The sequence below is a fragment of the Pan paniscus genome, chromosome 19 (assembly GCF_029289425.2).
Source record: "Pan paniscus chromosome 19, NHGRI_mPanPan1-v2.0_pri, whole genome shotgun sequence".
Classification (NCBI taxonomy): Eukaryota; Metazoa; Chordata; class Mammalia; order Primates; family Hominidae; genus Pan; species Pan paniscus.
In genome coordinates, this window is record NC_073268.2 from 29482373 (window position 1) to 29496472 (window position 14100).

The window sequence follows — 14100 nt, forward strand, 5'->3', positions numbered from 1 at the left end:
GCGCCTGTAATCCCAACTACTTGGGAGGCTGAGTCAGGATGACCTGAGTCCAGCAGTGCAAAGCTGCAGTGAGCTACGAATGCAACATTAAACACTGGCCTAGGCAACAGAGTGAGACCCCATCTCTAAAAGAGCAAAGTTAAAAAAAAGAGAAAGCAATTGAACTCCTTATCCCTTTTTCTCTCAGCACCAGTAAGATGAGAAAGCAGTGTTCTCTACCTTACCTGCAATGTGCTGGGTTATCTGTTCCTTCTCATTATCTTCCAGCTCTTCCCAGCCTTCCAGCTCTGTGAGGTCCTCGATTTTTTTTGTGGTGGCCCGGGCCCGCTCTAGTTTCTCAAACATGCATTTAATGTGGTACCACTCTTTCATATCACCCCCAGACTCTGAGAAGGGATTGGGCACCAGTTTGCCAATTCGGCATACGCCCTTCACAATCTTTTCCTTGCATTTTTTGCAGCCAGCTGTGCCACGCTTGGCATAGTCCACACAGAACCGTTGCTCAGCCATCTCACAGGGGCCACTGCAGAGTCCCACATGCAACCCTGGCAAGAAAACAAGGTAGGTGGCACGTGATCTTAGATGGCTTCCCTGGAATGATAGAATAGGCTTTCTTCTCAGGAAGAGGGGATGTCCATGAAGCAGATCTGTTTCTGACCACTGGCTGAATTGTCTTACATCACGCCAGTGACGTTTTCGGAATAGGCACAGTTCTTTTCGGCTGAGTGCACGGAGGGTTTGTGGAAAGAGGATCTTGAAAGCCAAAGACATATAGCTGTACGAAAGAGTAGGAGGCCAAAAAAAAAAAAAAAGATATAAACAAGGAGATAGGCTTCCAATTTTCCAAAGGCCAGCGTCTTATATAGTCCATGATGACTAATCACACACTTTCCAAAGTATTACATTCATAGTCTACTCTACAGCATGAAAGAGTTCTGATACAGGAAAAGCCAGCTCGCAGAAGGATGTTCAATTATCTAATGCACACATGTACATCTAGTACATCACAATGAAGAAAATCCAAATAACATAAAAGCTCTTTTTAGGCCATCAGCAACATATGATACTCATAATGGATGATGACCTTTAAGTATTACAAGATCCTGAACTTTCTTTTTTTTTTTTTTTTTGAGGCGGAGTTTCACTTTAATTGCCCAGGCTGGAGTACAATGGCGCGATCTTGGCTCACCGCAACCTCCTCCTCTCGGGTTCAAGCGATTCTCCTGCCTCAGCCTCCCTAGTAGCTGGGATTACAGGCATGCGCCACCACGCCCGGCTAACTTTTTTGTATTTTTAATGGAGACGGGGTTTCTTCTTGTTGGTCAGGCTAGTCTCCAACTCCCGACCTCAGGTGATTCGCCCGCCTCGGCCTCCCAAAGTGCTGGGATTACAGACCATGAGCCACCGTGCCTGGCCCTGAAGTTTCGTTTTAGTCACCAGTAAAAATTACATTATGTTCATGAAGTTTTTATTGTGAAGTTTAACACATATGCCATCCTCAGAAATCAAGCCACTATATAGATTTGGAATTGAGTTAGAATCCCTATATTGAGAGACAACTAAGCAGAGCCTGGAATCAGACTGCCTGAGTTCAAATCCTAACTCAGCCACTTACCAGCTGTATAACCTTGATGGGTTTCTTACCTCTGTTCCTGAGCTTCCTTATCTGTAAAATGTGGCTAATTATGGGGCCTAACTTAAAGAGCTGTTCTAAGAGTAAAACCCTTAAAACAGCTGGGCACACAGCAAGAGCTCTCATTAACGTCAGCTCCTATTATGATCGGTGACGTCGTTATCTTACAAGAAGAGGCTTCCGATGTGCAATTAACCTGTTTATCATTCAGCAACTTGAATCAGAGAATGCTGAAGTCACTGGGCAGCAAGACTCACAGGAACTCATAAATCAATCCAAATGGAAAAAGATTATATCAGCATCTTCTTATATTCATGTTTTCTAAAGCATTTTATAGTCCTAGTTTTAAGTATACTGGAATTATGTTCAGTCTGCACACGCTGTGAAGCAAAATTGCTGTCACGTTATAATAAAAAGCAGGCTTTGCTTACTGTAGTGCAACATGATGTGAAGGAAAGCTGGTGGACCTGGAATAAGGGATGGGAGTGCAAGTCTGACTGTACAGTTTACTGACTGTTACCTCGGAGAAAACTCTTAATTTATCTGCATCTGTTTTCTTATTTCTAAAGCAGGGTAAATAATACCTACCTCACAGGGTAGTTGGGAAAATTACAAGGAATCCATGAATGCGCTGGTTGTGGGGGAGGGAGGCGGTTCTGAGCTCTCTAAAAATGTATACAAAATGTACATTCGATAAAAATGCACGGTTTTTTGGAGGAAGTCTATCACTTTCGTGATATTCACAAAGGGCTATATAACTCCCAAAGTTTAAGAACACAGAGGTGAGGTAAGTGGAAGTACGGCAGACCCATAAAAGGAGGTCAGAACAAGTGAGTTTCAACACTTTTCCTAGAAGATCAATTTACAGAGCAACCTCTAGGGCCCCAATAATGAAAGGAGTGGACTTGAGGGAGGCTCGGGAGGCGCTGGGCCACGAGGAGGCACAATGCAGCTTTGAGGAAACCCGTCTGTCCCTCGTTCCGCACCCTCACAACTGCCGCAGCCCAGGGGCCCGAGAAGGAAATCGCTGAGGCCTGGCCGCCGCCGCTTTTCTCGAAGGGCTTCCCGCGCCGCTGTCGGAGAGTGGCGGGGACAGTGGGGTCGGCGGCGTAGGCCGCGACCCCCGGCGAGGCAGAAAGGAGCGCTCCTCCACCGTGTCGGGGACGCAGGCGGGAAGCGATCAAGGCTCCCTGAGTCCCACCCGAGCGCTCCCGGTTCAGCGCAGGAGGACGCACGCCGGGCCAGGGTACGAGAAGGCCCCGTGGGTTCCACAGGGAACACAGCCCGGGCGCCGGCCTCCCCGCCTCACGCGGCCCCGTGGGGGTCCCGGGGAGCCACGAGCCTCCCCCTGGGCTCCCGGGAGGGCCGCCACGTCACGGAGGGTGTGCCCCGGGGCTCCGCAGGCGGGCGGGGGAGGAGCCGGGGGGCTGGCTCCCCGGCCGCGCCGAGCTCCCCGCCCCGGCCCGCTGCCTTCCCCACGCCGGGCCCCGCCGCGCCGTGCCGCGCCGCGTAGCCCCTCACCTGCCTCTCCGGCTCCGGCGCTCACCGTAGGCCTCGGAACTTGCTCATTACAGGCCGCGGGCAGCCCACGACGGTTGGAGCTCCTGTCTCTTTAAATCCGGGTCCTAGAGCGGGAGGCAGCGCGCAGGCGCAAGAGCCAAGGCCGCGGCCACGCGACCGGTCCCCGCCCCCGTCTGCCACGTGGGTCGTAGTTGCATTCTGCCTGCCCTGTGATGTTTGGGAGTAGTTTTCAACCTGCAATCGCGGCCCGGGAAGCGGAGGTGGGGGGACGTGGCGGCTCCTCGGAACGCAGCCTGGCCTGAACTTCCGAGGCTCCCCTTGATTTTCTCATACTGTTAGAGAGGATCTGTTTTTAAAGATATTGGTGGAGAAACTACATTGTAATGAGGTCGGGGAAGGCAAAGATCGCGTCAATCTATTTTTTAAATATAATCCCTCTGTTTGTGTCCCGCAGACTCCCTAGTAAATAGTTTGTATTCAGTAGCTTTCATGGAATTGAGACGAGGCACTAAATAGCAGATAGATATAAAATGTAAAGGAGTGATGGAGGAGAAACTCCTTGATTGTATATCATTCAAAGTGTATTATCTCAAATCTGAAGCCAGCTCCATGAGAGTTGGGATGGCGATTTTTACAAATGTAGCAGCCTGAGGGTAAGTGACCTCTTCAGAGTCTAGGAACAGCAAACAACTGGGCCTTGTTAGGTAAGCAAAGAACAGGTTCCCGAGAGAATTCTGTGCTGTGTGATGAAGAGTGTCGTCTTTACTCTGTAGAGGACGGAGAGCCATGAAGAGTCTTAGGGAATACTGCTGAAGCTGGGTGGGGAGAGACTGAGGCAAGGGAACAAATCAGAAGGCTCTCATAGTGACCCATGTGGGAGATGATTCAGCTAGTTAGGGTGGAGAGTAAAGTGCGTTTTTGAAGATCATTTAGAATTTAAATGATCTTCTAGATAAAGTGCTCGTTTATGGATAAAATAATAATAATTTGAGTGAGCAGAAACATAATGGTACCATCAACTGAAATAGAAAATAGAGAGGAAGAGGAGGTGTTAGGGTTAGAAAGATGAGTTTTGTATTGGATACATTAAGTTTGTTTGACTAAGTTTAACTGCGATTCTACTGTTTGGAGGGGAGTAAAGCCTGCTTTTAATGCGCTGCAGAATGAACCAGGGCTTTGGTTCAACCAGGCAATTGGAAGGTCGCTGGAGACTCACGTCCTAGCTATGATAATTGAGTGATCTTGAGCACGTCTCTACAACTACATTTGCTACATTTTTTAAAGTTTCCTCAACCGTATCTGTCTTTTTCCAATGCTGTAATCACTAGCCACACGTGACTATTGAGCACTTGAATGTTGCATGGAATTGAGATGTGCTATAAGTGAAGAAAATACACACCAAAAAATTCATACTAAAAAAAGTAAAATATCTCATTAATAATATGTACCACATAATGACATTTAGGCCAACAATGGACCAAATATATGAGGGTGGTCCCATAAGATTATAATGGAGCTGAAAAATCCCTATCATATAGTGACAGCACATTACTCATGTGTTTGTGGAGATGCTGGTGGAAACGAACCTACTCCATTGCCAGTTGTATAAAAGCATAGCACACACTATTATGTACAGTATATAAAACTTGATAATGATAATAAAGGACGATGTTGCTGGTTTATATATTTAGTATACTATACCTTTTATTGTCATTAAATTAAATTAATTAATTTAGTTATTTTTGAGACAGAGTCTCGCTGTGTCGCCCAGGCTGGAGTGCAGTGCCACGATCTTGGCTCACTGCAACCTCTGCCTCCCAGGTTCAAGTGATTCTCCTGCCTCAGCCTCCCAAGTAGCTGGGATTACAGGCCCTTGCCACCACAATGGGCTAATAATTTTTTTTTTTTTTTTTTTTTTTTTGCGACAGAGTTTTGTTCTTGTCGCCCAGGCTGGAGTGCAGTGGCAGGATTTTGGCTCACTGCAACCTCTGCCTCCTAGGTTCAAGCAATTCTCCTCCCTCAGCCTCCTGAGTAGCTGGAATTACAGGCACCCGCCACCACGCCCGGCTAATTTTTGTATTTTTAGTAGAGACGGGGTTTCACGATGTTGGCCAGGCTGGTCTCAAACTCTTGACCTCAAGTGATCCGCCTGCCTCGGCCTCCCAAAGTGCTGAGATGACAGGCATGAAACACTATGCCCAGCCTTATTGTTATTTTAGAGTATACTACTACTTATTGAAAAAAAAAAAGCTAACTGTAAAACAGCATCAGGTAGGTCCTTTAGGAGGTATTCCAGAAGAAGGCATTGTTATCAGAGGAGATGACAGCTCCACGTGTGACATTGCCCCTGAAGGCCTTCCAGTAGGACAAGATGTAGAGGTGGAGGATGGTGATATTGATGATCCTGACCCTGTGTAGGCTTACTAGGCTAATGTGTGTGTTTCTGTCTTGTTAACAAAAAAGTTTTAAAAGTAAAAGGAATTTTTTTTAATAGGAAAAAGCTTATAGAATAAGGATATAAAGCAAAAATATTGGCTGGGCACAGTGGCTCACATCTCTAATCCTAGCACTTTGGGAGGCTGAGGCAGAAGGAGTTCAAAACCAGCCTAGGCAACATATTTATAAGAAATAAAAATATTTATTTAAAAAAAGAAAAATATTTTTATACAACTGTGCTGTTTGTGTGTGTGGTTTTATTTATTTATTTTTTTGAGATGGAGTTTCGCTCTTGTCACCCAGGCTGGAGTGCAATGGCACGATCTCAGTCCACTGCATCCTCTGCCTCCCAGGTTCAAGTGATTCTCCTGCCTCAGCCTCACAAGTAGCTGGGATGACAGGTGCCCACCACCACGCCTGGATAATTTTTTATATTGTTAGTAGAGACGGGTTTTCGCCATGTTGGCCAAGCTGGTCTTGAACTCCTGACCTCAGGTGATCTGCCCGCCTCAGCCTCCCAAAGTGCTGGGATTACAGGCGTGAGCCACCATGCCCAGCAAAGCTTTTTAATTTTAAAATACTTGATTCTTTTGTAATAACCTTTAGTTTAAAACACAAACAGGGCCCATCGCGGTGGCTCACACCTGTAATCCCAGCACTTTGGAAGGCTGAGGCGGGTGGATCACCTGAGGTCAAGAGTTCGAGACCAGCCTGGCCAACATGGCGAAATCCCATCTCTACTAAAAATACAAAAATTAGGCATGGTGGCCTGCGCCTGTAATCGTAGCTACTCAGGAGGCTGAGGCAGGAGAATCTCTTGAACCTGGGAGGCGGAGGTTGCAGTGAGCCGAGATTGCGCCACTGCACTGCAGCCTGGGCAACAGAGTGAGACTATCTCAAAGAAAAAAAACAAAAAAAGAAAGAAAAATTAAAAAGCTCATAAAGTAAAAAAGTAAACAGTAAGCTAAGGTTAATTTATTATTGAAAAAAGAAGACATTTTTAAAGTAAATTTAGTGTTGCCTAAGTGTACACTTTATAAAGTCCAGAGTAAGGTAGAATAATGTGCTAGGCCTTCATATTCACACACCACTCACTCACTGACCCACCCAGAGCAACTTCTAGTCCTGTAAGCTTCATTCATGGTAAGCGCCCTATGCGGTGTACCACTTTCTTTTCTTTTTTCTCTTTTTTTTTTTTTTTTTGAGACGGAGTTTCACTCCTGTTGCCCAGGCTGGAGTGCAATGGCGTGATCACAGCTCACCACAATCTCTGCTTCCCAGGTTCAAGCGATTCTCCTGCCTCAGCCTCCCGAGTAGCTGGGATTACAGACATGCACCACCACCCCCTGCTAATTTTGTATTTTTAGTAGAGATGGGGTTTCTCCATGTTGGTCAGGCTGGTCTCAAACTCCCAACCTCAGGTGATCCACCCACCTTGGACCATTTTCTTTTATACCTTTGTGTGTGTGTGTGTGTGTGTGTGCTGTGCTTTGCCTATGTTTAGAGACACAAATACTTACCATTGTGTTATAGTTTCCTACAGTATTCAGTATAGTACATGCTGTATGGGTTTATAGCCTAGGAGCAATAGCCTATACCATATAGCTTAGGTATATAGTCAGCCATATCATTTAGGTTTTGTAAGTACACTATGATATTCCCATCACAAAATCACTTTACGATGCATTTCTCAGAAGGTATCCTGTTGTTAAACGACTCACGACTATCCTATCTTTATGTTAATTATTTATTGAAATGATTTTTTTGGATATGTTATGTCAAATAAAATATAGTAAAGTTCATCTCACCTGTTTATTTTTACTTTTTTGAAAATGTGGTGACTAGAAAATATAAAACTGCACGTTTGGCTTACACTACATTTCTGTTAGAGTACACTGCCTTAGATTTCAAACCTACATGTAGAGGGTGGCATCTGTGCTATATGCTCAGTGCCTAGAACAGTGCTGGGCACATAGTAGATACTCAACAAATATCTGTGAATAATGAATGAAACTCATGAGTGAATGGAATGAATGAATAAAACTCTGGAAGTGATAAGATCCCTTAGAAGGATGTTTATTATATCATAACAATATTTGATATAAACTTGCAAAGACTTAGGCTGTAAATGATTTTTGCTTGATGAGAGCTCCCTGAACCCCCGATTCTCTCTGATTCAGGTCCCCTGCTGTGAAATAGAACTAGGTACAAAAGAAATGGAACTAGGTACGAAAGCCGGCAGTTGCACTTCTTTAGAAAAGTGGGAACTGGCTGGGTGTGGTGGCTCACGCCTGTAATCCCAGCACTTTGGGAGGCCAAGATGGGCGGATCACAAGGTCAGGAGTTTGAGACCAGTCTGACCAACATGGTGAAAGCCCATCTCTACTAAAAATACAAAAATCAGCCAGGTGGTGGCGTGCACCTGTAATCCTAGCTACTCAGGAGGCTGAGGCAGAAGAATCGCTTGTACCTGGGAGGCAGAGGTTGCAATGAGCCGAGATCGCGCCACTGCACTCCAGCCTGGGAGACAGAGCGAGACTCTGTCTCAAAAAAAAAAAAAGAAAAGTGGGAACTACTCTACCAAGGAGAATGAGGCAAAGTGTGGTGGGAAGAGCAGGGCTTTGGATTTGCACAGACAGGTTTGAATTATGTTCCACTACCAGCTGTCTGTAACTTTCATCTATTTTCTTAACTTTCCGGGTCTCAGTTTTCACCGTGAAATGGGGATAGTTTTACATTTAGGTCCCGGATCAATTTTGAGTTTATTTCTGTGAAGGGTGTAAGATCTATCTAGATTCAATTTTTGCCATATGGATCCCTTGTTGATCTAACACCATTTCTGAAAAGACTGTTTTCTCATTTGTATTGCTTTTGGTCATTTGTCAAAGATCATTGACTATATTTATGTGAATCTGTCTGTGGGCTGTGTATTCTGGTCCATTGGTCTATTTGTGTGTTCTTTGACCAGTACCACACTGTCTTGATTCCTGTAGCTTTATAGCAAGTCTCAACTTAGATAATGTCAGTCCTCCAACTTTGTTCTCTTCCTCCAATATTGTGTTGGCTATTCTGAATCTTTTGCTTTTTCACATAAACTTTAGAATCAGTTTCTAAAGCCAATATCCACAAACTAACTTACTGGAATTTTGATTGGGATTGTATTGAATATACAGATTACATTGGAAAGAACTGACATCTTGACAATATTGAGTATTTGTATCCATGAAGATGGAATATTTATTGATTAGTTTGTCTTTGATTTCTTTTATTAGAGTTTTGTAGTTTTCCTCATATACCTCTTGTACATATTGTATTAGATTTATGCTTAAGTATTTCATTTTTGGGTTGGTGGTGAAATGAGGATAAAAATAAGTCTTGGGATTGTAGGTGCCAATTAAATGAGATGACTGATGTCAGCTTGCAAACTGCTTGGCACTTAGAGGCATTTCAATAAATGTACATTCTCCTGCACTACCCAGCCTGGATACATTCATACCACTACAGAGTGTAATCACTCAGTCATTGATTGGTCAGTCAAGTATTTATTGAGTGCCTACTCTGCATCAGGCACAATTCCAGGAGTGTAATACAGTAGCGAAACAAAGCAGACAAAAATCCAGCCCTCATGGAGCAAACTAGTGTGGGAGATCAATAACAAACAGGGAAGTAAAATGTATGAGGTGTGAGAAGTGAGTGGGTGCCATGGAGAAGAAGAAAGCAGAGGAGGGTGGGACATGCGGGGTAGGGGCAGGGTGGCAGTTTTAAATAGAGGTCAGAAAGGCCTCACTGACAAGTAACAACTGAGAAAAGACTTGAAGAAATGAGTCGGCCTCATGCAGATTGAGGGTAGAGGGAGCATTAGATAAAGGCTTGGAGGCCAAAAATGTGACTGTCATTTAGGACAATAGCAAGGAGATCCATGTGGCTAGAGCAGCTGGAGTTAAGGTTGAGAAGAGCAAGGAGACAGATCCTGTAGGGTCTTGTAAGACATTGCAAAGACATTGGCTTTTATTCCAGGTGAGAAGGGAAGCTAGTGGATTGTATTGAGCCGAGAAGTCATGTGATCTAACTTAAGCTTTAACAGGATCACTATCACTCTGGTTGTTGTGTAGAGAAGTTGGGAGATGAGTCAGGTAGCTATGTTAATAATCTAGGGGAGAGATGAAGGCAGCTTGGGTGGTAACAGTGATAGTAAGAAATAACTGAGGCTTATAGACCCCTAGGGGAACTGTGGATGGGCTCAGGGGTGTCCTTGAATTTCCTGAAATTTTATATAAACATTTGTGTGCATGCGCATTTTTGGTGAAGAGCTTTTATGGAGTCTCAAAGCAGTTTTATGATCCAAACAAGAACTAAGCTGGTGGTGAATAATCAGGATATCTCATGCTTGTTCCTAGCTATTCAAAGTCCTCAATTAAGTTCTTTCCACAGATGTTGACTGTAAATCCTCTAGGGCATCTATCCTGTTTGTGAGCCTCTTAAGAGTTTTGACTATCTCCTTTAAGTCTGTTCTAACCCTGACTTCCAGTTAAGACTCATCAGAATTGTTACAAAGAAAAAGAGCCATAAGGAAATGGGTAGATTCTGTTCATGTTCTATGCTACTAACTGTGGTAGTTTGGGAGCCACAGGCAAGAATTGGGAAAAGGCTTGACACTTTCCTAGAGATAGTGAGGGGCACTTGTGAGGCTAGTCTGTTCTCAGTGGGTTCCCTTTTTTAATAAGCTGTGGTCTATGAATCACATAAACCCCAGCAGCAAGAGCTGATTTTATGGGTTGGTTTGCTTAATAGTCACACAATTCAAATAAGTTGTAAAAAACGGTGCTGGTATTTGCCAGGATAAATATTTAAAAGGGAATAGCTGTAGAAAGATATAATAATTCAAATCAGCTCATCGTTCTTCATTCTCAATAAAGGCTGCGGAGGTTGGTTCTTAACCAGGGGGGTTTCTTGGCCTCTCCTTTGAATATGTTGTGCTACAGCTGTCAGGTTCAGAAAGGGCAGAGCTGAGAGAAGTCATACTTGCCTTTGGGAGTAGCTGATCCATGACAGAGGGGTTCTGGGACAGGGTTAAGAAGAGGGTTGAGGTCACAGATGTGGTGTGAGGAAAACTCAAAGTTGCCACCATCTTCCTTGAGCTCCTGGGTTGGGTTTTCTAGTGTGAAGTCCTGGTGGTTATGTTTTTCAGGAGACAAGTTAATAATTTTCAAAGGAAAATATATTTTATGAAGAGATGAGCCTATTTGGGAGGTAAACTCCCTTTACTGGGAGTTTAAAGTTCTCCTTTACTGGGCTCTGGGCTGGTTGATAAGGTAGTTTTGATGATAGTTGGTTTTTTAGCTTTGGTGCAGTGGCAGAGGTTGAAGACTGGGCTGAACACTTTACCTCTCTTGTTCCTCCTGCCATTCCTGTATATTGGGAGAGCCTCTACCCCTTTCCTTCTCTAGATGTGCCACTTTAGCCCTCTTGAAGCATTCCTGACCACCCATGCTGCCACCTCCCCTGCCTACAGCTCCTGTCTTGATCTTGGTGATGGATCCTCTTGGGTGGGTCCTTAGTACCCAGACATAGCCTAATACTCCAAGAGGATAAAACTAAGGCTCAGGGAGTAAACTGACCAGGTAGATATCACAGCTAATTGGTGGCAAAGTGGGACTCAGACCCTAGACTTTTGATTAGCCCTCTTTACACTGCGTATAACCAGTAGTTTAATATTTTGGTCCTGCCCAATTTCTTTTCTTTTTTTTCTTTTTTTTTTTGGAGATGCGGTCTTGCTGGAGTGCAGTGGTGCCATCTCGACTCACTGCAACCTCCACTTCCCAGGCTCAAGCGATCCTCCCACCTCAGTCTCCCAAGTACCTGGGACCCACAGGTGCATGCCACCAAAACTGACTTTTTTATATTTTTGGTAGAGATGCGGTTTCACCATATTGCCTTGGCTGGTTTGGAAGTCCTGAGCTCAGGTGATCCATCTGCTTCAGCCTCTCAAAGTGCTGGGAGTGCACCACCACACCTGGCTAATTTTTATGTAGAGATGGCATCTCGCCATGTTGCCCAGGCTGGTCTTGAACTCCTGGCTTCAAGTGATTCTCCCACCTCAGCCTCCCAAAGTGCTGACATTACAGGCGTGAACCACTGCACCTGGCCCCTGCCCAGTTTCTTATATACTATTTATAACACAACCAGATTGTAATTTCCTTGAAGATCAGGGCCACTTTTTCACTCATTTATTCAATAAGTATTGTTTGAGTGTCTGCTTTGTGCAGGGCATTGAGTGAATAAGATAAACTCAGACTCTGCCTTCAGGGAGAGGTTGATATATACCTTTGAATTTCTTGCAGACCCTTGTACCGTAGTGTACACTAAAGAAGTACTCAGTGAACATTGATTATTGTTAATAAGTATTATTGAGGGCTTCTTATATGCCAGTGCTAAGCAATTTGTGTGTATGTATTTAATCTTCACAGTAAACTTGTGAGGCAGGATCTGTTATCAACAGATGAATAGGTTGACAGGTTATGTTATTGCCTCAAGCATTGGTTTTTGCCACTGCAGAACTACGTGAAGAACTTGTTTAACATACTGTTTCCGATGCCCCAACCTAGACCCACTGACCTAGAATCTCCTTGAGTAGGTCAGCATAGGGCATTGGATATAGTTGGGTTAGGGAACCATTGTCTTTGAAATGGGCCCATTTGGACAGACTAGGTGAGACAGCCCTTCATCCAGAACCTGCACACTGATGTCTGATGCTGCAAATGTTAGCCAGGTGTCCTCCTGCCCAAGTATCTATCTAAAACCTAAACTCTCTTTAACTTGGGTTTTAGCTGTGTTCTGTACTTTTCTATTTCTTGAAGAAATTTTTGGGTAATGGGTACAGGATGTTTGTTACATTATTTTCTGTACTTCCCTGTGTGCTTCTATTTCCTAAACTTTTTGAAAATTAAAATAAAAAGACATCAACCAAAAGAATATATCAGTTTCTGCTATGAGAGGTTTTCAAGTAGCTTCAAGGACTATTTGGAGGAGTAAAATTGAGTCTTTTTCTTGAGTGAATCTTGTGTTCTAAAATAGGAGGGCTTCTCTAGTTTTTCTTCCCTCTTATTTCGAGGAGTATAGAAGCTGTGGGCTGAAGAGCCAATCCATAACTGGAAAGAAAATCCAGATTAAAAGAAGGAATTATTCATTTTTGTCCGTCGTCTCTATCTTTTCCCAGTTGAGGATGGTAAGTCTTTCCAAGAAACGAATGTGCTTTTCTCTCTTCCTTCCCACGCTGGATTTCTGCTTTCAGGCTGGAGTCTAAATTGCTTAGGATCACATGCAAGGTTCTTTGTAAATCTAGTCCCAGTGGACTTCCTGTCCTATTTCCACCACATCCTTCCATGTACTTGAGGCGACAGTTTCCCCAGCACTGCATACTTTCCATGTCTCTGTGCCACTGTTACCTTAGTCCACAATACTCATTCCCCCCTTCACTGCTTGGCACAGTCTTTCTCATCCTTCAATGCTGAGTGCAAATTTTGCCTCCTCAGAAGCCTTTCTGAACCCTCCTCCCCACAGTCAGTTGCTCCTCCAACACACTTCCCACTCAACACTTTGCACAAACATATTTTATCATATTATATTATAGTTAGTTGTAAACAGACCAGTAGATCTCAACTGGGGGCTACTCTTAGCTAACACGATGAGGTGGTGGGGTTGTGACAGTGCCACTGGCATTTAGTGGATAGAGGTCAGGGATGCTGCCAAACATCCTACGATGCACGGGACAGACCCCAGCCCAAATAATTATCCAGTCCCAAATGTCAATAGTGTAGAGGGAAGCCTGGTACGGTGGCTCATGCCTGTAATCCCAGCACTTTGGGAGGCTGAGACAGGAGGATCACTTGAGTACAGAAGTTCAAGACCAGCCTTGGTAACAGGGAGACACTGTCCCTACCAAAAAAAGGGGGAAAAATAGCTGAGTGTGGTGGCTCGTGCCTATAGTCCTAGCTACTCAGGAAGCTAAGGCAGGAGGATCACTTGAGCCTGGGAGTTCAAGGCTGAGATGAGCTATGATCACACCACTGCACTCCAGCCTGGGCGTCAGAGTGAGACCTTGTCTCGGAAAAACAACCCACCAACCAACCAACCAACCAAACAAAAATAGTGATGGGGTTGAAAAGCCCTGATCTAGACTGAGATCCCTTTGTTCAGGGCCACATTTTATTCATCTTTGAATCCCTAGGAACTCTCATAGAGTAGGTTCTCAATAAATGTCACATATACAAATGAGAGGGAGTGAATGGAAGCAAGTGGGTCTAAGCCACCTTGGGAAATAACTCTACTTAATCCAGTGCCTCTTCTACTTCTAAATTATCCCCAAAAGAGCAAAAGCATTTTCCCTCAGATACCCTCTGCGGATGGTCACATGGAGGAAGGGCAGTCTCCTAGAATACGGAAACCATACAGTACAATAATAACAGGCAACACTTAGTGAGTGCTTACTGTATGGCTCAGGTGCTATACTA

General features: G+C 44.3%; 2 protein-coding genes across 9 annotated transcripts in view; one reads left to right on the forward strand and one right to left on the reverse strand.

Moving 5' to 3' along the window:
• The window catches only part of LIG3 (DNA ligase 3), a 31254-nt gene extending 25864 nt beyond the window's left edge, over positions 1 to 5390 (reverse strand). For 2 of the 8 annotated variants that reach the window (XM_034942089.3, XM_055101155.2), the window contains exons 1-3: positions 2620 to 2994; positions 2222 to 2298; positions 225 to 775 (exon numbers count right to left, since the gene is read on the reverse strand). In XM_034942089.3, coding sequence (XP_034797980.2) covers positions 225 to 771 — 547 coding nt within the window. In that variant the 5' untranslated portion in view covers positions 772 to 775; positions 2222 to 2298; positions 2620 to 2994. Of the gene's footprint in view, positions 1 to 224; positions 776 to 2221; positions 2299 to 2619; positions 2995 to 3154 lie in introns of those variants that run through there. The other 6 variants (XM_055101156.2, XM_034942090.3, XM_034942088.3 and 3 more) reach the window with 6 other exon arrangements.
• CCT6B (chaperonin containing TCP1 subunit 6B) overlaps positions 2669 to 14100 on the forward strand; it is a 70953-nt gene continuing 59521 nt past the window's right edge. Inside the window, exon 1 of the mRNA XM_055101160.2 lies at positions 2669 to 2879. The gene's annotated coding sequence lies outside the window, so the exon portion shown is untranslated. The remainder of the gene's footprint in view (positions 2880 to 14100) is intronic.